We start from the raw sequence: 25,227 nt of genomic DNA, 5'->3' as shown, positions 1-25,227 counted from the left end.
CTGCGAGCTGAGCGCTGCACAAGCAGGGGCTGTAAGCATGAAGCAAAGCTTGTGCCATGTCTGTGCAACAATAGGATTTCATAAAGTCTGTTTGGATTTTTGTCTTAAAAATGGATTTTGAATGTAGAAAAAAAAGATCTTCTGGTTTTGGTTGGGTGTGTATTGTGTGTCATGATGATGTATGGCCTGATGGTTTGGGAGATGTCCCACAAAATCAGCCTGTCTCTCCCTGTTACACCACCCAAACTGCTCTGTATAGCTGAAGCCTTTAGATTCTGGGGAGAAAAAAAAAAAAAAAAAAAATCAAAACACATTTCCTGGGAGTACTATGCTTCTAATGGCTGTGATGCCACACATTGTGCAGAGATCAGAGCCATGTTCTGTTAAATATAACACAGAGTACTGTACTCCAATTAATTTCCTATCTAAATTAGCAATAGGTACAAAGGGCTGAAGAAATAAATCCTTTCCTCACAGTTAAGGGATGAGGAATAGGAAGGCTTGAGAGAGATGGCCAACTGCCCAGCAAAAATACGTGTAGCAGTCTGGAGTTGAGCGAGACTGCCCTGGGGCCCAGATCAGACCAGCCTCTTAACATTTGCAACTCTCTCCTCCTCTTTCTCTGTCCTGAAATGAATTTAATTAAAGTGAATAGGAGTTGCTAAGAGACGAGAGGAGTTCTGGAGTTCTTGCTGGGGCTGAATTGTGCCTCTGCTTCCAACACTTTATGCTAAAAAAGATGATGTAACATGAGCATACATAAAGCACTGTTGGCTCTAGGAAGAGCTGCTCTTCCCTCCTTACAGTTACAATCTGGCTTCCCAGTCCTCAGCATCTTTCTTTATTTTAGAGAACTGCTAGTTTCCTCTGAGACACCAGCAAAATATAGTTACATTTCTCTGTAGTATCCCTGCAGTTTTCTCCTTGTGCTCTTTTGGGTTGGGGGTGACAGCAGCTGAGCCTGAAATTTGTCATGAACAAGTATCTTTGGAAATCAAAATAGGAACTTCGGAAGTCTTTCTACTTTGTTACTCCTCATCCTTTCCTCAGCTCTACCTTGATTTCAGCATCAACAATGGGCTAGGTAAACTCAACTCCATTTCTTCAGTTTAACATTTTGATTTGGCTCATGGCCCAGCTCATGCTTGAAACACAATAATTTTCCAGGCAGTTTTCTGGTCAAGCCCAGGATTGTTCACTTTCCAAGATCAGGGTAAGGGATGGCAGATTTAGCTTCTCATGGTCACATTATTGCTAAATTAATACTTCCATTTTTACCCGACTTTTGTAATCTTAGGACCATCCTGCTGTACAAGATGATTGCGAAGATAACTTACAGGCTGGCAAGACATGTGTCCACTGAGACACATAGGACCACGCAGGTGAGAAGATTTCTGCATGGTGAGTAGTGTATTCCAGAACAGTCCCTGGGTGGAAAGCATCTTCCTCATCTGAACACAGCAGGGACCTTGCTGGCAGTGTTTTGGGAGCAAAGCAAAGAGCTGCTTTTTCAGCTTTCAGGAAGGTACTTCAGGTCCTAAAAGCACAGGGAATTTCCATTGTTTCATAATAACGCTAAAATAGGTGACATTTTGATGCACAATAGTCTTACTATATATTTACTCTTGGTGCTTGCGCTCTTTTAAAATATAGCATTATTCAGGCATGATTGCAGTGCTCAGTTCATTCACAGAAACATTAATTTAAAGTAATATTAAAGTAATGTTATTGGAGCCAGTAGCAATGCAGCTGTAATAACGGTGGGAGAATAACATTCAGATCATAAGAGGAGCATTATTTGTACTCATTATGGTAATTTCTTCTTTTTTTTTTTTTGTAAATAGTTCAATCACATAAAACACAGTTTTAGTCTTCATGAAGTTACTTGCAAACCCCTCAAAAGAAGAGCTGAAGAGAGGAATGAATTTACTGTGACTATGAGAAATTGCTTTTTTATAAAATAGCTCAGTAGTAACTGCAAATACCCCTGTAAATAATTGACTTCTTTATGTTTATCTCCAGGTGCTTATTTCAGGATTCAGCCCTCTATACAGGAAGCCCTGGTGGAGGGGAGACCAGTCGTAGCCTTGGAGAGCACCATCATTACACATGGCATGTCCTATCCTCAGAATCTGAGGTTGTAGGTTTATGTTCCTTGTTCAAGGAAGTTGTGAGAACAAAGTGAGGGGAAATGTCAGGTTATTAGAGATAGTGGTATAAAAAAAGTCCTATTTGGACTTTCTAAGTAGAGCAGAATCATAGGACACACATATTCATACCTATTTATCTCCTTACCCAACACCTTACATTTCTGGCTTCTTTTGAAATGTGGCAGCAGATAATGTCATCATTTTCTCTAAGACAGAGATACCATAATTAATGGCTGCCCAATGACAGACACTGAAAACTCCCATGTGGTTTCTTTTGGTATACCTTTTGTGATACAAAAAGGATTGGAACACAACATTGAAATCTGCTCATTGGCACCACTCAGAGCAGCTGCTGTGAGAACTCATGGTCCCTCTCAGTGCCTTCTGTGCCCTATGCACAGTTTTAGTAGTTGAAGATTGCCTAACATATGTAAATATACCTGCAATCAAAAGATAGAATATCCCACAAATGATCAAGTATAAAGCCTGCAAAGCTTAGAAAGGCCTAGTTTTTAACCTTAGAATATCCTCAGCTTGCAGCTTTTCAACACTATTGGTACCCAGTACCTAACTGCCTATACTGTAAAAAAATATCCTGGTCATTTGAGTAGAATTGAATTATCAGGGGTTTCTGTGAAGATTTATGATCTCACAAATAACAAGGATTAGATACAGAAAGGTTCTAATTTGAGAAGGTCCCTAATATTTAGCAGTGTATTGTACAAATAGGTTTGCCTGTAAGCCAGGCTATTTTACAGCTCCTGCCTCAGAAATGAAGCATAAAGCCTGTCCATTGCTATCCTTAAAACAGGAGCTCTGAATAGCTCTGCACTGCTGCAAAATCAGGTGTAAGGTTTTGCCATTAGGAAGATACAGAAGCAGAACTGGACTTAGCTGAAATCCTAACTGTGCAAAACTGGAAACTGGGAATGCCAGCCATGAATCTCGGCAGGCTTCTTGTCTGATTATTTGTCTCACTAATTTTGTGGTTGTTGTCTCATCTACCTTCTTCTAGCATGGCCAGAGAGGTAGAAAAAATTGTAATGAGAAACGGAGCAGTGCCAGCCACTATAGGTATTTTAAAGGGTCAAATCCACGTGGGACTCACAGATGAGGAACTTCAGTTCTTGGCAAGCAGTAAAAATGTAGTTAAAGTGTCTCGGAGAGATCTTCCTTATGTCCTCAGCAAGGTATGATATGCAGACTTTCTACTGGGGTGTTTTCAACACAGCAACAGGGTGGTCTCCAGCTTTAAGCCAGGTAGCTTTGAGCCCCTTACTGAGATACCACATGTATCCGGAGTCAAAATATATCTGAGTCAGGGAATAGCAGACCTGAAATAGGGCTCTTGAAAATTCACTCAGGATTGGCTGGTTAAGCAAAGAATATTCATTTTGGCATGATAGGGCTTCATCATGTTACACATGAACTATGTGACAGCAAGTCACCCCAACGTGTGCACATAGTGCTAATGATCTTGTTAACTGCCCAAGAGCCCTGCTGGTTGAAAAGCCCTGGAGAATGAAGGCTTTTGCTATTATCAGACCAAGAACAGCTTATATAGAAGGGATGATGAAACCTCTGCCTTTTTGCAAAGAATGTTTGTGTCAGAATTTCACTTAGCTGTGCCAACAGGCTGTTGTGACACTGCTGTTTGTCAGAACACAACCACAGCCACCTGCATGTGGCATTCTCTGAGTCACTCTGGGGGCTGCCTGTGACCTCCTTTCCCATATAGGGTTTGTCTGGTGGAACTACTGTATCTGGAACAATGATTGCAGCACACAAAGCAGGAATCCCTGTGTTTGTGACAGGAGGCGTTGGAGGTGTCCATCGAGGAGGAGAGAACAGTAAGAAAATTAATACATACTACATTCATCTGTGAGCTGAGGAGGAGGTGGGTCACACCACACATGAGGTTTATGCCCTAGTCCATGTTGCTCTCTGGAAACCTGGGATATGGCACAGCTTTGGCAGTGCAGCTTGTGACCTTTAAGTACATACTTTTCTTTTAGCTATATATACTCATAGTACAGTGTAAACACACCGCTCTGCTGAGTGCTATCTCTTTCTGGTGTAAATTCCACACTGGCGGTTTCCAGAGGTCAGCAAAGCTTATGTGGTGTTTCTCTGCCAGTTGTGTCAATATTGATATCAAAGTCTTCTTATATTCCATTTTCTTGAACTTTGTCCTTTCTTTTTTCCAACTCAATTTTTGCATGCTATTTAGTGACGTGAACTAACAACTGAGACAGTCAGTACAAGGCTGCACCTCTGCCCTTAATCAAGTGACTTCTGTGTTTTCAGTCCTTCTTACAACCTTAGCACCTTAAAGTATGCTTTAAAATTGTAATATTTGTGTGTGGATCAGAATGTTTACAAAAAGAGGCAGATGTGGCTTTTTAACAGGGCAGATCACATTAGCACAATCACAAACAACAGCTGCTTGTCCCTTGACAGCTCTGGATGTGAGTGCTGACTTGACAGAGCTAGGACGGACTCCAGTTGCCGTTGTATCTGCAGGAGTCAAGTCTATCCTTGATATTGGCAGGACATTGGAGTATCTGGTAGGTATCATGGGCTGCTGAGCATGAAAGCAAGTGATTATGTACTTGGTATACTGTGTCCAGCAGCACTAAGTGGGCCCAGTGATGCTGGGGCAGTTATTAAGCCTAAGATTCTGATGAATAACTATTTAGAGGATGTGAGGCCTGTCTTTTCAGTTCTCTAGTCCTGGGGCTATTCAAGCACTGGACTGCCCCCAGCATCATCCTGTCTGTGCCCGACAGGCTGTTGCACAAGTGCTCCAACTGAGCCAAAGGCAGCCCAAGCCACGGCCTCTTCTCTGGGTTTAGAGTCACTCACTTTTCTGTCTACTGGGAGAATGCTCCCACACTGATGGATCAGGCAAGCTAGATCTATCAGAGACTAAAACAAAACTATAATTAAATTAAGAAACAATACGATTTTTAGTAGAGTCCGTTTTTAAGGTTTGTTATATTGGAAACCACCAGAGGCAGTACTTCAGGTGACAGCCAGAGTCAATACTTTCCAATCACAAATAGAACTCATTTAAATTCCTGTCAGCTCATGGCATAACTTCAGGTCACAGCTTGTTACCTTGGACTCAGCATTGTGCTAGTGACAGCTGCCCTGCTTTTGATCAGCTCCGTGCAAAGGACGTGTGTGTCTCACATGTTTCAATATGCCAGATTCTGTCTGACTAGTTACCATGTCTGGCTCTTTGCTTTGAAAAATGTTGGTGACAGAACAGAATAGAATGGGATGTATTAAACATGCAAAAATAATCAAACCCTGTGCTAATTCTGTGATTCTAAAGAAAGACGGTTTCTAGCTGGTTAGAAGGGAGAAGACTTATCTCTCTCTGAGTCCCATTTCCCTCCACTGATTACCTCACCTCCATTACTACAGGAAACTCAGGGGGTCTGTGTGGCTGCCTTTGGAGAGTCAAGGATGTTCCCAGCCTTCTTCTCAAGCCAGAGTGGCTTCCAGGCACCGTATCATGTCCAGGACGAAGAGGAGGCAGCTAAACTTATCGGTGTGTTTCAGCAGGGAAAGGCTCGTGTAAGCCCTGGAACAGATGGTCAAAAAGTGGAGTCATTTTTTGATATTTGGTTGGTTTGTTTTTTTAAAAAAGTCTTTGCCTCTTATTGTACAAACAGCCTCCAAAGAAATAGGGGGACATAAATTGCTTGCTAACTAGACAAGAACCTGTCCTTGGGTGAGCTAAGAACAGGAGCTCCAGCTGTGGATTCACATACTCCCCACCCACTCTCCATCCTTTTACATTCAGTTTGTCCAAAGAGAACCTCTATCACAGAATCACAGAATGGCCAGGGTTGGAAGGGACCTCAAGGATCATGAATCTCAAGGATTATGAATCTCCAACCCCCCTGCCACAGGCAGGACCACCAACCTCCACATTCAATACTAGACCAGGCTGCCCAGGGCCCCATCCAATCTGGCCTTGAACACCTCCAGGGACGGGGCATCCACAACTTCTCTGGGCAGCCTGTTCCAGCACTTCACCACTCTCACAGTAAAGAACTTCCCCCTGACATCCAACCTAAATCCTCCCTCCCTCAACTTAAAACCATTTCCCCATGTCCTGCTGTTATCTACCCTTTCAAAGAGTTGATTCCCCTCCTGTTTGTAGGCTCCCTTTAGGTACTGAAAGGCTGCAATGAGGTCACCCCGCAGCCTTCTTTTCTCCAGGCTGAACAAGCCCAGCTCCCTCAGCCTGTCTTCATAGGGGAGGTGCTCCAGCCCTCTGATCATCTTTGTGGCACTCCTCTGGACCCTCTCCAACAGCTCTCTGTCTTTCTTGTACTGGGGGCTCCAGACCTGGATGCAGTACTCCAGATGGGGCCTCACAAGAGCAGAGTAGAGGGGGACAATCGCCTCCCTGTCCCTGCTGGCCTCCTCTAACCATCTGCCTGTCCTCTCCCAGCCAGCGCTCTGGACCTAGGCCTGAGCAGCGGTGTGCTGATAGCAGTGCCCTGTCCCCAGAAGCAAGCTGCCTCGAGCCAGCTTATTGAAGATGCCATCCAGCAAGCTCTCAGCGAAGCCAGGTGAGAAGTAACCTAGGCCCTAACCTCTGTTCGCTCCATAGTTTTGAGGAAATAAGTGACTTCAGGGACACTGCTAGAGGGGTTGTAGCACAGCTTAATCTTGGGTGTGGATGAGCCCATAACAAGGCTTTCACCATGGTTTTATCTAACCTGAAGCTTGTTTACAGGAGTTTTTATGCTATGTGGTTATGGAGATAAATTAATCTGCTTGCAGCAGTGCTTCTACTCTGATGCCATTTCAGCTCAGTTTGTCTCAGTAATTTTCTTTACATTTGCAGGTCCAAAGGGATTACAGGCAAAGAACTGACACCTTTTTTGTTACAGAGGATCAATGAATTAACCAACGGGAAGTCACTGGACTCCAGTATCCTTTTACTAAATGGAATGAATAAAGGAGTAGTATACTTCCTATCTCCTCCAATGATGTTTGCTGGAAAATGCTGACATTTTTTTGACAGTTCAGCAAGGGGCAAACACTTTGTTACCTACAAATAGATGAAAGCTCAGTAGCTGCATCCTGATTTTTCAGTAGCACCCTTACTGTCCTCCTCCACTTTTGCATTAAAAATTAGATGCCAACACAGACAGCAGATAGTCAAAGAGATCCTTCACATGTGATCCCTGAGCTTGCCTGCTCTGTGATGGAATCTCAGTTCACTCTTGCCCTCCGAGGAATCGTACACTGGAAGATGTCTGGGCTTCCCAGAGCACTGAGAAACTTGGAAGAAACACTCCTGTATAGCATGAATGCTCTTGCACAGGCAAGAGGAAGGCAGATCTACTAGCTAGGATACTGGTGTAGGGTCTGGAAAAGATAGATTCAACTCCAAGCTCTGCTACCAGTTCCTTGGGAGACCTCATGGCTGGCAGACTGGTTTGAGGATACTGGAGTTGTATGCTGCCACAAAATGGGGCTTTCAAAGCCTCTGATACTCTGCTCCCAGTGGAATTAATGAAAATCGGACATGGAGAGACTTGGCAAAAATCTCAGTAGGCATTCAATACTGGAAGGGTGGCCAAGATCCTCAAAGGTTGTTACACTCTTAGCTCCAGGTTAGGCACTTCACCTCGTTTTCTGTGAGGCCTTTTCTTCTATTTTCTGTCTGTAAAATGGAGATGTTAGCTTTACTCTCCGTGGACACAGAGGAAGGTGAATACTTAAAACTTCAGCATGCTCATACAGTACTGTAATCCAGCATACCTGTTCCACTGGATTTTGGCTTCTGGGAATCAAATCTACCAAGTCTCACAGCATGCATTTCCTGCTTTCTCCCTCTAGGCCGTTTCCTACGTAGGCTTCTGTTGGGCCAGTCATGCTGATATTTTCTCTTTTCCTAAAAAAATGCCATACAGACCTTGCTCTGATCCAAAACAATGCCAGAGTGGGCAGCTGCATTGCAGTGGCTCTGAGCAAACTACAGAAAGCCACAAGGAAGGGGAGCTTGCCTCGCAGAGGGGACACAACCGTGCCTCAGCCAGTGAGTCCCCTGCTGTCCTCCACATAACACCTGTTTGCTGACAGCACTGAAGATAGTTTTTTATCTATTTCCAAAAGCATAAGGTGACTCAGCCAGAGACCAGTCGTTCTCCTTTATGCTGGCAGACATTCTCTCTTTAATTTTCTTTATTATTCGCAGCTAAATATTCTCTCCCATTCTGTGTACAGAGGATGAACTGTGACAATGCCTAATCTCATTAAATCTTAGACCATTGTATCCACTAAAACTTTCATCACTTTTTCACCTTTTATTGTGTACAGCTTCAACTCTGTTTCTCTCATGCCAGGGAATTTATGTGACTGCAGGAGTAGACTTGGAAGAGGGTGTTGGCAGAGGATATTTTGAGCTGCTGAGTCACACACATTTTATAAATATCTTCTTTCTTTGGCCTCCTTCTCATGTCTGCCAGAATTACAAGATGTGCCGCTTATCCCAAATATGATCCATTATAACTCTAATACTCCATTCACGATCTTAGATTTCATGTGTGCTACATGATTTACAGCAAATCTATTTTAGGTAGACTTTAGAGAGCTGAAAAAAGTTTCTAAAACCCATTTGCACTAGGATTTGTCAACATAAAGAGTGCAGTGACTCCAGAGGCAGTAACCTATGTCCCCAAAGAATCTGGGAACTTTCTGTTTGTGGAGCTGTGCTGCTTTTTCTGGCTTTGTGGGACAGTAAGACAGTGATCCATGAAGTTGCACTGGTTAGGTAATTTCTTCTGGGAGCTTGCAAGACATGACTGCGTTTTTCTGCCCATTTTTATCCATTTCCTCCGTGTCCGTCCTTCCTCTCACTCCTGTTAAACAGCACTGCCTGAATCTTTCTGAGGGTTAGTATGTCAAAAATTGTTATACTCTGTGACCACTCAATAAAACTGCCAGCTCCTCTGTATGTACTCCATAATGTCCTGCCTGCCATGCTGGGACTGTATATCAGCAATTATAATTCACAAATGCGGAGGAGAGATTTCCATTCTTTCAGAATGGAAGTGCACAGACCTGTGTCTAGCCAGCCAAAAAAAGCACAGGCCTTCACTCTGTAAATCAGAAGGCTTTTCAAGACGGTGCAAAAAAAAGCCAGTGAAAATTGGAACTTTTCCCTTAAGTCCTTCCAACCACTTTCTACCTCTTTCTTCCTTTTAAAGGTGGTGATTGGAGGTATCAACGTTGACTTTATAGCCAAGGCGCAGAACTCTGTCATCCTGGTATAGTATTTTTAGTAGCTTGCTTATCACTGCTGCCATTTCCAGCTAGTTTTACAGAATTGCCAAGCCAAAGAAGGGTGGTGGGGGGAAGATGATGTCAGTGCATGTTATCTTTGTGTCTGTATGAACACACAAGCACACACACGGGAAGCGTAGTGCTATGCATTTGGTTGTGTTGTCTAGGTGGACACACACATGTCGATCTGCTGTGTTCATGTGCTGAGTCATTGCCTCTCAAGGAGCAGAGCAACATATCATCCTTACAACCTCCACATATCACTGGCCTCAACTGGTACCTCAATGCAATTCTTTGATGCCAAAAACCCAAAGACCTGTTTTAGTAGAAGTGCTGCCCAAGTCACTCACAAAATACATATGCAAAGAGCTAGAAGCAATGGATGAAAACCCTCACTGTGCTAACCTATACGTAATTCAAGATTAGAACCTATACTGAGGAAATCCCCAGATAAGAGCCAGTTCTGGCTGCTTCAGGCTGTCTTAACAGCTTGAATAGGAGCCAGACTATGTGCAAAGTACCCAGAGTAGTAAGAAGCCTTTGAGAAAAGTAGCAGTCACAGCTAAATGAGAGCCATCTTCCTCAACCATAAGAAATTTAAGACATAAAAAGAAAAAAAAAAAAAGATTGCTTTTAAAAAATAAGCATTTTAAGCATTGCGAGACCTTGTGTGTTTCAGTGTGGTTTGACCAAGAAGCTAAAGACTTGCAGACTTTCCCATTGCAAACAGCAGTCATTATATGACCTATACAATTTATTTTATTTTATTGAGATTGAAGTGGTAGAGCTTGCTTGTAAGCTTGTTTAGTTTCTCAAATCTCTATGCTGATTGCTGAAGCAATAAACCTGTAACAAACTCCTGCCTTCAAATGGGGCCACCTGTGAAGACCTCTCAGTCAGATAGAAGACGACCAGCTGGTGAAGCTACTGCTAAGGAAGCTGGAAATTAAATGATAAGGAAGCAAAGATGAAACCATCATAATGGTTAAGGGTGACACATGCTGTAGTGTCAGCTGTGCAGGCTTTCAAAACCAGAAGTCCAGCAGCTTCAGCTGTGATCAAACTGAGAACATACATACCCTGCACTAAGCTATTAAGGCAAGGTGCAATCAGAGGTAGGCAAACCACCTGTTGGGATAGCAGCAGTGAGTGCAGACCCCTGGGGCATGCGTGATGTGGTGAGGGGCTGAGGGCAGTTACAAACCCCATTGGGAGCAGCTGGTAAGGGAAAAGGAAGATTTTTAATGTTGTATGGTAGCAAGCCCTGGAGCTGAAGGCCCATCACAGCAGCTAATCAAATGCCAAGCTGCAGGAGGATTTGGGAACTGACAGCCTCTATGGTTAGGCACAGAAGAGAAAGCAGGCTCAATGCTATTGCTCTGCTTTGGCTTTTAAGGATTTTTCCAAATTGCTTAGCACCCAGCAGGTCCCACCCTTATGCATGCTGTTTGTTGAAGAGGCTTGCAACACATGATGTCCCATTTAGCAAGAAAACAGCAGTATTCTGTACTGATTTTACCTTGTATGTGGCTTTCAAGGCTACCCAGAAGTGAAGTGCCTTTTATAACTATTTGCATGTAAGTAACCAGCAGAGAAAGATGCACATTGTCTAGGTTTGGGAAGGTTGCTGGACAAGTAACTATGGCTATAATGGTTTTAGAATGTCCAGAAGAATCATAGAATGGCTTGGCCTGGAAGGGACCTCAGAGATCATCTAGTTCCTACCCACTGCATCAGGTTGCCCAGGGCCCCACCCAGCCTGGCCTTCGACACCTCCAGGGATGGGGCATCCTCAACTTCAGGAAGAGCAGAGTCTTATCTTTACATTAGGAATTCAAGCTTCTTAGGATGCAGAAAGAGGTCCTAGAAACTCTTTCAATTCCTTGAAGCCTTGTCAGAAAGCATCAGCTCAGTTATCTTTCAAACCACTTCAGCAAGCCCATTTTCATCTTTCTTTCCCCTGAGTGCAACAGAGAATAGATACTCAAGTGCTGCTACAGATTGAGCTCAGTACAGCTGAGCTGGCAAGGTGTGATCACAGTCAGTCATCTCTTTGCCTTTACAAGCAAGCTGCTTCATCTCTCATCGCACCCACTCTAAAGTAATTTAGCAGCTTCATTTCTTTTAGATCTTGTGGGGTTGTACAACAGCAGGGAGCACCCACGGCTGGATGCCTGCGTGGCAGGCTGGTACATCCGCTGTTAGGGTAAAGCTGGGCTTAAAAAACCTGAAGCTGTGCCATTGGGATGCGGGGGCAAACTGAAAGAGAAGAGCAGCAGGCAAAGAAAGGAGCTCATGTGTATTTTCAACGTTCCTGATGGCATCAGCTTTGAAAAATAGATGATGGTGCTGCATTAAGTAGGGTTTGTGCTCATTACCAGTGACAGTTAGTATCCTCTTTTAATGTTGAAATAGAGGACCGTGTTCAAAGCTATATTGTTTGACTTGCCTAAACAAGCATCCTTGCTTTTTGATTTGGAATATATATATGTATTTTCACTTGGCTTCTTCTATTATGCACAGTAAGTTGCAGAGCTAAAATAGACAGGCTCAGCGCTTTGGAAATCTGCAATGCTCAGTAGGAGACAGTCACAGATGGAAACAGCCTTAGTCCTGGCAGTGCCAGTGGCAATTCAAGGGGAGCATAAGCAAATGTAACAGAGAGGCATTTGGGTTAATGAGGAGTGACAAGTAGTGGAAAGGTGGACAGAGGCGATAGGTTGCTTACATGGCATTCTACTCAGGTTGTCCAAACAGTTCAGGGCTTGGAGAACTGCTAGGCAGAAAAGCAAAGAGATGGAGAATGAACATGGTGTCTTACAGACTGCACAACTGGGGAAAGCCAAGGGAAACAAAAGAAGCCTGGAGGTTAAAACAAACAAACAAACAAACCCCAAAACACACATAGTAGGGAGAACAGCCTCTTACAGTTACAGGACTGATGAAGACAGTATTGTGTACTAAGGACAGGTATTGTCCATGATTTCAATGCTCACTAGAGGGGAAGAAGGGTCACTGGAGAGCTTTGATGCAAGTTCAAAGAATGTCCAAGAACTGTGAGAGGGGAGGGAGGAAGACTATCTTGTACCCTGAGATGGCAATACATCTGCTTGGTTAGGAAGGATAGAATGCTTACAAGCAAGAAAAATGAGCATGTGCAGAGATATTCTTGTGTGCCTGGGCTGACGCGGGGCAGAGAGAGTCTGGACCTGGAGCAGCACTGCGTGGGTATGCACATGCTTCAGTACTTGCAACCCAAACACTTGTTGGGAAATTTTTTGTTCCAACAGGTTTGCTTCATTATTTTTATCCCCAAAAGAGACAGGGGAGTTGTTAGCTTTCTTTATTTGAACAAAAGGAGAATCCACTGGGGCGTGCATCTATGGGGTCTCTCAAATTATCAGGGGAAACTGTTATCTCCGTACCCAATGCTAGTGAGACGTTCCCCCTTTCCCCACTGTCTTGGGGTTTGTATTCATCTTAGTTCACCTATTGCATGCTCATCCTCCCCAATAGGTACCCCCCACCTTTGTTTATACATACTTTCTAACTTGGATTCAGAGTTTGCTGTTTTGCCCAACTAGATCTTTGTCTCCTCTAAAGTCTATCACTCTGTTCTGTCCAGCACACAAGATTTACACACAGGTGCTAAGCTAGCATCTCCTGCCATATACCTGCAAGATAAGTTTGTGTAACTTGTTCTTCCTCTCAGATCCTATATTGCAAGACATCTCATCCTTTCTTCTCTCATGTCACAACCTACTCTTGAAAAGCTCTGGATTATCCAGAAGATTATTAGGCATGCCAGTGGCAAGCTGTCTTCAGAAATGGAAAATATGTTTCAGGATTTTGTGAATCAAGAGCTTTAGAGCAATTTGATAGTCAGTGATGAAGCCCAGAGAGATTTGGACATTTACTGAGGTAATTCTTCTGGCAGGAGAGCTGGGAGGAGGGACGAGGAACTGTCTGTGCTCTGGCAGTTTGACCATTTGTGACAGATGGACAGAGGGAAGAGAAAGGAGAAGCTGATAACCACAAAAGTGGACAAAGGTTTTTGGAGAGAGAGATGTGTGGGAAGAAAATGATAAGTCAAAATAAATAAAACTGCAGAGGCAACACTTGCAAAGGCAACAAAACCTGTTTTATCTTCAAAGTGAAAAAAATAAAACCAAGCAAACAAACAAACAATTGCTTACAGGTGGGAGGTAGGTGGCCTGGAAAACAGTTCCAGAGCCCATCAGGTCTGGGTCAGTAGCTCCAGAGTCCCAGCGCTGATGTGAGCAAGTAAATTCAGAAGGTTGCTCTTCAACCAAAACTCCCTTCCGTGTTGTTCAAAGAGGTTGTAGTCAATAAAACCAAGATAGTTATGCACGGAGAGACCAAAATGATCTCGCCTTCTAGGCAACGGGCCTTTTATCACCAGAGCTGATGTGTTTAGATGGGCTGTGGGAGTTTGCAGTGCTTGCAAAACTAGGCGGTCTCTATTCACTGCCGTATGTTTCAGCAATTTCACTTCAGATGTTAATGGAGGCATGGCATCTATACCAAGTAGCTCTTCCAACTTTGCTTATAAATAATTTATTCCTCCAGGGTGGCGGACAGACAAACGCTGGAAGAGTAAGACGAACTTTTGGCGGCGTTGGAAGAAACTTGGCAGGTGCCTAGTGCTTGGGTTTACCTGTGGGTGCCTGCCAGCTGTGATTTGTCCTTTGGTATTCCTTCAACAGCAGGAGCTCTTGAGCTCTGTTCAGATCTGGGACACATTAGGCAATACATCAGGGGACAGACTGCCTGGAAAAGGCAAAGGATGATCCAAAAACTGAGATGGAAAGGAGCCGAGCAGAGGTCTGGAAAATAAAGAACCTCAAATATGAAGTTAACTAGTCTGTAGCACAGTGGCCCCAAACTGAGGTTAAATAAGCACCATTGCTCTGCAATGACTGCTGAACAACCCAGTCCTCAGTGTTGAATTAATGCCATGTTGTGGTTGCAATAGGAGTATGTCTCAAGGAAGGATTTGAAATGAATATACCTATTCAAAGGTGATTGACTGCGCACCAAAGACGAGAGGAATTGGAGCACAGAAGTTACTGTAGGAGAGAACAAGCTACAGTCATTGGCAACAGCAAAGAACCATAGCATGCCTGGTGCTTTAGCACAGGCAGGAGCAGACCAGTGTTTGAGTGCTGAAATTAGCAGGGGGACAAAATGTGAAGACCTTAGGATTACTCTGGCTTTTTGATCTTTCCCAAGTCTTCCTAACACAAATCTGCTACTGCTTCAGATCACAGATGGGGAAAGCTTGAGGAAAAAATTGCAACCCATTCACTGAGGAATGAATTGTGGTAGCTTGAAGGGAGAAGAGGAAGGGTTTCCCACGAACCCATGAATAAGACAGCGTTGCAGGACAGCCACACGGCAAGGCCACACACAGAAGTGATATCGGCAGGCCTGAATTCTTGTGATGGGTACAGGAAATGTTGCCAGGGAAGTGCATAAGTTTCCTGTGACAGACCTGTGAACGTCTTTTCATTTGCTTTTAGACTGCTTAAGCCGTCTTGGCCTGACCCCTCTCCTTCTGTCAGCTGTGGGGAAGGATGAACATTCAGAGTCCATCCTGCACTACTGTCAGCACATGGTACGTTTCACAGTAATGGCTCTTCAGAAGCATGGAGGTGATGGCATTACAGAAAGGAAAAAGTATTTGTAACCCTGGCAAACATAAAAGCCACCTTCCATTGCATCTCATCACTAAGAAGGAGAATAATTCAATGCTGCTTAGATACAGATCATTAAAAGCCAAGGAGCTACCCCCAGAACGCAGATGAGATGTACACAGAGCTTTAAGTCTGAACCACATGGTCTTAATTCAGCTCCAAGGAGCGGTGTTTGAAGGAAAAAGAGAAGTAAAGAAGGAGGAACTGCAAAAACAAGTAGGAAGGCCTAAGCACAACTAGAAATATGCAAAGCCTGATCCTCAGGATAAACAAAGCAATACCAAAACCAGCCTGATTTGGGCTATAAGACAAAGAAAGCCTAGAACCAGAAGCCAAGGCTAGGTACCTCCCAGGTTTGGGGGAACAGAATCTTACAGCCGTATACACACACAACTGTACACCAGAGAAATACCTGACTTCAGCCGCAGCTTGCCCTCTGACACCAGGAAGCCAGAAGCAACCCCAATCCAGAGCATCAGGCACTCCTCTGGGGAAATGGCAGAGCTGAGAGCAAGCCAGGGCTATGGGTGGAGACCCCAGCTGAGGCTGGTCAGAGCCATTAAGGCCTATTGGTGCCTTCAGGGCCCTGCTATACAGACATAAAGACCACCTGAGACGTTAGTACTGGTAATTTGAGCAGCTCAATGAAAACAGTAATAAGAACAAGAACTCTCTTTTGGTATAAAGAGGCTTTATAGCTGCAGATTTATAATCCTTCCTCTATCTGAGCACAGTACAGTTTGAGCTATCTCAGAGAACAGCCTCTCAAGAGAAGGTGGAGTGGGACTATTTGCCAAGAAATCCTGGTCTGCAAGAAGCCTTACCAGCAGTGTTGGTGACGACCTTGCCCTTAAAGCCTCAATATTCCCTGTGAACTAAGTGGGGAGAAGCACTTCTCCATCCTAGAATGTATATTCCAAGCATTGCCGTGGGTTCTCATAGCAGATCATTCAGAAGGCCCACAGAGGGGAAGGACACCTCACAGCTATACCTTTGACTGCTGTAAAAATGGTTCTAAGGCTACCATCAAAGTCAGCTTCCCTGCTGTGCAATCAGTGAGATGGCTACTGTAAGCACTAGCTGAACCATGCACCAAGATTTGCTCAGTTGCCATCAGATGTGTCACAGAAGTTGTAGGAATGGATAGCTGGGGCAAGCAGTGCTCTGCAGGATGCTCTGCCATCACAGCAGAGCGACACGATGTATTGAACTGCATGGCAGAGGCCTGTCATGCTCATTTACTAAACAATTTCTTAAATCTTTGCTGTGGCTCCTGTTGCATTACACTATTAATAGTTAGCCATCTGCCTGCACTGCCTAGACCAAGATATCTCTGGAATGTTGCTTATCTGAAGGGAGAAGGGAGGATAAAGGGAGAACAGCAAGCTGGGCTACTGCTACAAATTGGGTGGGTGCAGAGAAAGTATACTGATGTTGAGCCAAGTGTAACAGAGAGGAGGAACATGCTCCTTTTATAACTGTTCTTACTGTTTTAGGACATGAGTGCCATCCTGCAGCTAGAGGGGAAGAGCACAGCTACTTACAGTGCTATGATAACCAGTGCTGGGGAGCTGAGCATCGGCTTGGGAGATATGGACATCCACCAGCAGATCACAGAGCAATACGTATGCACGCCAGCTGATTTGCAACCTTCTGCTTATGAGAAGCAGTGTGGAGGTGTGACAAAAACCAGCTAGTAAAGTAGTACCAGGAGGGAGTGGGTGTGCAGAGGGAACATGGGCATTCCTGAAGTTAACCCCAGGTATTGGCCACTGAGATTGCAGCGTGGCAAGCTACCAGAGGTACCTTTTACTGCTTACCCGGATGGAACGTCTTCATATTTCTGTTTCATAAGAAGTCACCATTGCTGTCATCCCATGAGATGTAAGCCAGAGTCCCCTGCACTGATGAATTTCAATTAACCTATCATTTTTGGCTTTTTAAGGTCAGCAGTAAATCCAGTCCAACTGCAGAAATTATATTTCCCCCTTTTAAGAAAAAAAACAAAAGTAGACAGAACACTGCCTAAAGTAAGTTTTCCTGTTCCCCTCCCACCCCACCATCCCTGTTGTTTCTCCATGCTGAGTTGTACAAACAGGTGCTGCTCCTCAGCACGTCCAACCCTTGGAAACATCAGGGCTAATGGAATTGCAGTAATTGCAGATTGATTTGGTGAAACCCCCATCACTGCACCCTCTTCCCTACTCGTTCTGCTGTCAACAGAACAAATCCTGCACTTCATGACTAGCAGTGACATGAAAATTAAGTGCAATTTACTTATTGGTGGGCTCTTAGTGAGGGAAAAATATGGTCACTGCTCCCACTTCCATCCCCACCCTGCCTCTCCCAAGCTCTGGCACAGAAAACCATTACATGACAGATTAGTTCTCCTGAGTTTTACAAACCAGTTGTGGCCAATGGAAATTGTGATCCAATCTTCTGCTGCAAAGTGCATTTTGGCAGCCCTTCTTTCAGCCAGGATTAGCAGAAACACAGGAGGGAGGTGTACAAGAATGCCTGTAGTGCAGGCCTGGTGTTTAGGCAGTGGTCGTGAAGCCTCAGAGAGGCAAGAGAATGAGCTGCAGCTCCTCACTCCATTGTCAACCTGCTGTCTAAAGAAGTACTGTAGCCACTAGATATACAACTGGACAAGGCACGAGCAGACCAAGGGAAATTTAACATGATAAAAAAACAAAGAGCCAATCTGTGTGCCTTCACAAGAGGATGACTTGTCTTCCTCCACCTAAATACAGAGCTACAGGCCAAAAGCCCTCACCTCACTGCGGCTGTTAGCTCTGGGGCTGTTCAGAAGGGGCTCTGCCTGTCAATGATGGGGAGCAGAGAACAAGAAGGGGAAGAGATGAGATAAATGGAAACATCCAGCTTCCTTAAGGAATCGCTTTTTTATGTTCATTCCTGTGTTTAAGAGCTGTGAAAACCCTGCATCCTGAGTATGACCAGGAATCATTTTGTCTCTCTGCAATGACTCAGCCTGTCTCTGCTCTGTGTCTTGGATTTTGACTAGGTGTCCCAGTTCAAGGAGAACCTGTGCCGGGCCCCACTGGTTTGCATTGATGGAAATGTGCCTCTTTCCACTATCCAATACATCTGCCAACTCGCTAGAGATCATCAGCTAGCAGGTAAGGAGAACCCACCCAGCCCTGGCCCCGTGGCTCCCATGTGTGTGTGCACCAGGGTACTCCACATGATCTGAGCACTCTCCACTCGTTGGTGGAGTTATCCAGCCTGACATGCTGTGTTACCCATTGCTCCTTTCCATACACTGCTACTCCATTTTAAATGGATGAAACACTTCTGCTTTCTCTGAGTTTATCTCATTCCGCAGCTAAGTCACATCTGCTGTAACGTAGGAGCTAGAGCCCTTCGGCACTGCCAGAAGGACAAAAAAAGCTGTTCTCTTTGCCTTTAATCCCAAGGCAAGCACAGATGTACGTGCTTCTGCCACTCTGAGCAGTGATGGAGTTTTCTTCTCAGAACAAGTGCTGAAGCATCATTTGGGAGGGTTTCTCTTCCACTTCCCATAAAATCCAGAGCTCCTCCCTGGCATGCTGAGGACACTTTATAAGCCTTCCCAAACCTCTGCAGTTTCACCTTCATTTTTAAGAGCAAATCCTGAAGAAGATGATGTTCTTAATATGTGGCAGAGGTTGCCAAAGCAGATAAAGGGAGTAACAGACCCAAAGACTGATTATATCATTCCAGAGCCAGAAACAACTTTGTTATTGCTGAGCAGCAAAGAGGAAAACTGGGGAACCCTGGACACCAGTGTGGGGGAAATCATATTTAGGTTTCTGATACTCTGCAAAATAGCCCCAGCTGTACAGATCACATTAAGCCTTCTGCACTGCGTCCTGCTCAGATACAGGAAAAAAACACTGGTTCATCAGTTAATTAACCAATTGCAATCTTCCTTTAAAGTGTGCTACGAGCCGACAGATGAGAACAAGGCCTCTAAGCCATTCCTCTCAGACAGCTGGAAAGCACTCACGTACATTTCCCCCAACCTACAAGAGCTAAAAGCAATAAACCGGACTCTTGGGAACCCTCTGCCAGCAGGTATTGAACACTCACAAGAGTCAGTTGTGCTGACTTTGCTTATTTCACATAACCTAGATCAGGAAAGAGCATTTTCCTCCTGTCTCCCATTTCAATCACACTGGGTTATAACACAGCAGGAATTCATGAGCAGTCTTGGCATCTTCCACCTTTCAGCCATCTCTGTGTGGGTTGCTTGGCCCAGGCCAGACCAATGATCAATCAAAGAGCACAGCAGGCCTAGCGTGGCTCCTTGTGCAAACCAAGAGGTCTGTTTTCCTCACTTTGTCACCGAAATAAGAGCAATCTCTAGTTTATAAATATCTCAGTGACACAAGATGTTCTGAGGGCACCTGCCCCCACACTACCATTCTTTGGGGAAATGAAATACCATACTGTATGCAAGCGGGATCCCAAAAGCATTAAAACATGGAAGTCATGCTTCAGGATGGTGTTTTTGATCTCTATAGACATGTGTAGTTCCAGGGAAGCATACGATTGACAGTATGGAAATCTAACACTGGAAAATTGTGTTTCCCATGAATCAAAGGAAAAAATATCACATTTTCAGTAGTGCTCATAAATAGGAGCACCGTGTAGGCTGCTCCTATTTACAGTCTGCCAGCCCACAGAGAGATCCACTGAGATCCTTCAAAGTTACACCCTAGCTTTTCCTCTTCTCTGTCTAAAGAGGCACCATCCAGGCTGGAGGACATTGTCAAGATGGCAGCAGCCTTGGCCTGCCCTTTGCTGTCCCACCTGTGCTGTGTGATCGTGACCCTCGGTTCTCATGGCGTCCTCCTGTGCGGCAGGAGCCTGGGAGGGAGTATCTCTCTTCGTCCAGCACCTCACGACCAGGTAAGAGAAAACTAACTCAGAGCTCTCAGCAGCTTCTGTCTGGGACTGCAGAGCATGATTACTATTTCTGGTGGTGAAGCGGTGATGCTGGGAAACGTGGCATCAGTGCTGGCAAATGTTCGTGTTTGTGGGTGGAATGCACAGCTCTGAGGATTAGTGAAGAAAACTGAGTTGTCTGTCGTGGCTCCTGGCAGCAGTGCTTATAGCCAGCTCATTTTACATGTGCTTTCCCTGAATATTCATGACTGCAAGCTTCATTTTCAGGAACTTAAATCACTGATCTCCTTTGAAGTGTGAAAAAAAAAAAGATTATTAAGATTATTGGCTTATTGGCTTATTTTTATTTCCCTTCTTTGGCATCTATGCATGCTTGGATGACACCAGCCCCAACAAGCCACATCAGCTTGAGCAGTGCTCACTGTCCTCCCTCTCTCCCCATACAGACTGCTGCTGCCAGCCTATGTGCCACCCACTACCCCGCCATCCCTGTCAGCAGGGAGGAGATAGTCAACGTCTCAGGAGCTGGTGACAGGTACATTGCTAACTTCTCCGTATTCCCCAGCTACATGTGGAACCATCCTAACATGATTTCTTTTAAATTCTACTACAAAGATAAACTATGGTCTGTTGCTTGAGGAGCAGGCACAAGAACAGGACCGGTTACTGTGATTCCTTGCAGTGCTCACTAGAAATGTCTCACTGAGCATCTTGAAGCCCACTTTGCTCTTATTAGCTTTACTTCTGTTTAAGATCCAAGCCCTCCATGGCCATCTAGTATTTTCTGGATTACTCTGGGCTGAGCTGCTGAAAGCTGAGTAAACCACTGCACATCAAAGCACCCTTACCAGCTAACTAATTTACCTCCAGTGGAAGTGGGACTGATGTTCAAGGGTTGCCCTATGAAAGCACTCCATCAGGCTCTGCACTTGCCTCTGGCAATAGCTTGTGCTTCAGAAGAGTCTGCCGTGCAACTCGCCTGCCTGTTTTCACACTGCTGCACATAGGGATAGGAAATGACACATACTATTCCTAGCCTCAGTGATCCATTCTCCGTCTGTCAGGGAAGTATTTCATTATGCGCCTTGTTAACTTGTCAAACTCTATATAGCAGTCAGGTTTAATTTAATTAAAAAATCTGGTGGATTTTTAAATTATTATTTATTTAGTTAGTTAGTTATTTTGCTTTGTGTGCTGCAATAATTGATTCTCTCCTTTCATTGCCTTACGCTAGACCAAAAGGCCACATCTGACAGATATTTCCTTTCAGTTTTCTTCTCTTACCTACCAATAACTCAACATAGCAGTATCTCTCCTTTTTTTCTTATTTAGGTGAGCAGAATAAAAAGTCATTTTTGTAATAACTCAATACTTTAGCCAGGATCAATCAGTATCTTCTTGCCAAGCTAATTCATCCACTTAACACCAGAATCCTTCTTTACTTCTCATATCCTAAACTGCCTCTAAGGCGAGTTGGCTGCACTCAGCACAGCACTATGGAGACTGCCATGTTGTGCAATGCTGTAGAGCCAAACACAGCAGTGGTGGAAGTTCACGGAGTCTCTGAATATTGGGAAATGAATCCCATATTGATTTCTTCTCCTGAAATCCCATTCCTCAGAGTCTCCAGGTTCATGCAGGAGTTTTCAGAGCACTCTTGTTTGTCCTGGAGTGTCCTTCTGGCATCCCTTGGCAGCTTCTCTGAGCTCCTGTTGCATTGAACAGTGCCAGAATGGGCCAGAAGTGCTCTCTCTTTGGCATACAAGCAGATGAAACAGCCTGGCCTGCTGCCTCCTCCAAGGGACCATGCAGCAGGCTACAGTCCAGGGCTAGACTCACAGCTCAGCCTGGAGAGCCCTAGTGCTTCCAAAGCACTGTGTCAGGGATGCTGATCCAGGAGGCCCCAGCCCTGCTCCTCTCCCAAGGCTCTCCTGTCCTTGGAGGTGCTGCTCTGCGGCTGTTTGCTTCCTGCACCCAGCTGCCCTGGCAACATAACACTGCCTGCCCGCACACGGCATCGCTAGGGGATGCACCCCCAAATGTTTATTCTCAGTCCTTGGAGCTGTTGAAAGATGGAATGGTTTTGGAAACCACAATCTTCTGTGCCTTTGTTAAGAAGAAAAAAGAAAAGAAAAAAGAATGATATTGAGGTAATCAGCGAGAGTGCAGAAAAGCAGTCATTTTCCCTTTCACATAGATTAGCTCATTAATCCTCCCTGCTGCCATGTTTTCTTGCCCTTGCTTCCTCTAATCTCAAATGTCATTATCTTTTCCCTTCACCTTCCCTTCTCCTTTGTCCTTCCCTGGTTTCCTAGCATCACTCCGAGTTTGGCTACAGACAAATGCTGGCTGTTCCCACCAGCAGCACCCTGCATGTCCCCATGCCTCAGCAGAGCTGTCTTCTGCAAGACAGGCAGGTGATAGCATCACTTCTGATGCCTCCTTGCTGCCTGTGGGTTCAAGTACCTGTTGTACAAGCACTCGCAGCATTCTTACTGGCTAATCTCAAATGGACAGCCACAGAAGAAGCTGGCAGAAATCTGAATCCAAAATCTCATTTCAGCTTTGGATTTTTTTTTCCCATCCCCTCTCACATTACATAGGGAAATCTACCTCTCTGCCCATCTACACCTTCCCAATGGGGGTAAGGAGGGAATGTAATGAGGTTTCACCAAGGAGCAGAGAAGTGACAAAATAATTGAAGAGGAAGGGAAAAATAGGTTCTTCCCTTTGTAGACCCCCTTTCTCCAGTCTGTCTTGGAGAACTGGGAGGAAAAGAAAATGGGGTGGAATGGGGTGTGACATCAACTTCTCAGATGAGAGGCAAATAAAATGCAAATCAATGGCACTATTTGTTCCTCCAAATTTTAAAATAAATATAATAACCCCCCACAAACTTCTTTTCACCTCATTCCTACTCTGCTTCTGTAAGCATTGATCTGGATTCATAGGATCATTAATGTTGGAAAAGACCATAAAAATAATTGAGTCCAACCATCAACCCACCACCACCATGCCCTCTAACCACGTCCCTCAGATGAGTTGTATTCCAGCCAGCCATGTTCCTGAGGCCAAAGCTGTTCCCAGGGCTCAGAATTGCTGTTCTTTCTCTCCACAGTTTAATGGCAGGAATTGCTGCAGGGATGCTTGCCAACCACGACACAGACACCTGTGTCCGGATGGGCCTGCTGGCTGCACGCCTGTCTCTCTGTTCCTATGAGCCCATTTCCCCAGAAATCAGCACATCCACCATCAGCCAGGAACAAGTCCAGAGCAAGCCCTGGCCAGAGGCGAAGGTATGGAAGCTGGACTAGATCGACATCGCTTTCTCATCCATCACCTCTTCATGCACCCAGCAGTACTGTCTCCAGGAATTAGGCCGTGTTTTCTGTTTCAAGCTCAAAAGCTGACTAGAAGACTTGAGCTACTGGTACACACTGCTTTTTAGGAGGTGAAGTCTCAATGGAGTGCATCCGGCATCAACTTGTATTGCACTGTTCACATTCATGTTTTTCTGTTGTTACTTCCTCTCTCTCATGAGTTACAACCACTGCTTTGGTCTTCTGTCTGCTGCCTGCTAATAGTTTATCTCACATTCCTATGGGGAACACTCACCTGTTTTGGTTTGGTGTAAACCATCAGGGAAGGAGGCCCCAATCCAGGGAACTTTTTTGTAAAGGAAGACTGGTTTCTGATCCTCAGATCTTCCATCTCCCTGAAGTTACAGTCCCTCACATCATCGTTCATTACCATGGTAGCTCCTCTGTCACTGACTCCCATATCTCCAGGACCATGTCTTCAGGCGGGTCCAGCAGCTTCTCACTCCTGTTTCTCTCCAGGAGGTCTCATGGACCACAACCAGTGCAGCTGACAGGGACGTAATGCTGTACGACAACCTGATAGGCCTTCCCAAGCTAGCCAGCGAGTGTTGCATTTTCTTGGTCATTTCCAGGGAGGAGGGGAAGCACAACCCTTGTTTACAGATGGCCACACACGCTGTGTAGCTCAAATGACTCAGCCACATTCACAGTGAGTTTGTGGCAAAGCCAGGAACAGAGAAGTGACCCTCTCCAGGATAGGACTGCACACCAATCCCTCTGCTTTTAACACCTCCAGCATCTTTATTACTAAGGACAGCTCTACTTAGGTCAGTTAGGTAGGAAGTCTGGCCACTGCCTTTTGACAAGCAGCTGGCAGAGCCAACTTGCCTGAGGCTGAGCCATTCCCATCCAGAGATGAGGACAGTGGTCACAAGAACTCACCCTTGGTCCACAGGGAACACCTAGTGGGCAATTACAAATGCCCAAGAAAGGGCTTTAAAAGACAATGGATGAGGGGTTCATTGGGTTTTTCTCCTCTGCCAGCTGCTCGTTCCGGAAGGCTTGTAACAACTCATCAGATTGGAGTCTGACACCTTTCATCAAATTTGGCTAGGGATGGGCAAAGAGCTGAGAAGGTCTGAGGTCTGTGACAGTGCAATGACAAAGTTCTGTCACATCAGTAATATCTTCTCAGGGTATCAAAGATAAAAATACAGCAGATGCCTTTATGGAGAAGAAAGGGATTCACACACTGACCAGCAGCCCCCCTTTATCAAGGCCTCAGCTGAAATGCTGTGCTTACACCACACATAGTACCCATCACTGAGAGAATCTGGGTGGCCTGGTGGGAGGGTGCTGGGCTGTTTGGGAGTGCAGGGATGGGGACAGGCCCCCACAAGCAGCCTGGTTAGCTCACAGGAGGGGAGGTGGGACATGGCAGGGGCGGGGGAAAAGAGCTGTGCGCCGGTGCTATAAAAGTGACATCCAACCAGTGCTGGGGAAGAGAGGCAGCCTCAGCTTCAGCTCCTGTTCCCAAGCCTCATTGAGCAGGGCATCCCCGAGCCAATCCAGGTCCTGAGGATGGAGGTCTGGGTGCTGACAGCCGCTGCCCTGCTGCTGGCACAGCTCTCCCTGGCCCCAGCACACATAGAGGTGCTGGGGGAGTGGGCAGCTCTCCCAGCAAGACAGCTCGGAGCTGGGGGACCCACAGAGAATCATCGGCCAGCTGGAGACGGAGGGGACAACCAGGCGTACGGCAGCCACCCCCAGGTCGCAGTGTGGGAGGCTCTGGCAGAGCACCACCCTACCTCT

General features: G+C 45.3%; 1 protein-coding gene across 1 annotated transcript; it reads left to right on the top strand.

Moving 5' to 3' along the window:
- Window positions 1-1,316: 1,316 nt before the first annotated feature.
- LOC306955020 (uncharacterized protein) lies at window positions 1,317-23,409 on the top strand (the record flags this gene model as incomplete). Its single annotated transcript, XM_079546249.1, has 18 exons — window positions 1,317-1,401; window positions 2,023-2,137; window positions 3,166-3,340; window positions 3,889-4,000; window positions 4,611-4,717; window positions 5,583-5,709; window positions 6,622-6,742; window positions 7,021-7,106; window positions 8,096-8,220; window positions 9,392-9,451; window positions 14,058-14,124; window positions 15,011-15,105; window positions 16,681-16,809; window positions 18,210-18,324; window positions 19,124-19,261; window positions 19,932-20,098; window positions 20,542-20,630; window positions 23,214-23,409. The coding sequence occupies 18 exons, from the start codon at window positions 1,317-1,319 to the stop codon at window positions 23,407-23,409; spliced, it is 2,109 nt and encodes a 702-aa protein (XP_079402375.1).
- Between the last annotated feature and the right edge of the window lie 1,818 nt (window positions 23,410-25,227).

This window comes from Tetrao urogallus (assembly GCF_951394365.1).
Source record: "Tetrao urogallus genome assembly, chromosome: 1".
Classification (NCBI taxonomy): Eukaryota; Metazoa; Chordata; class Aves; order Galliformes; family Phasianidae; genus Tetrao; species Tetrao urogallus.
Note: the sequence above shows the minus strand (reverse complement) of the source record. Positions and strands in the feature narration are given on the sequence as shown.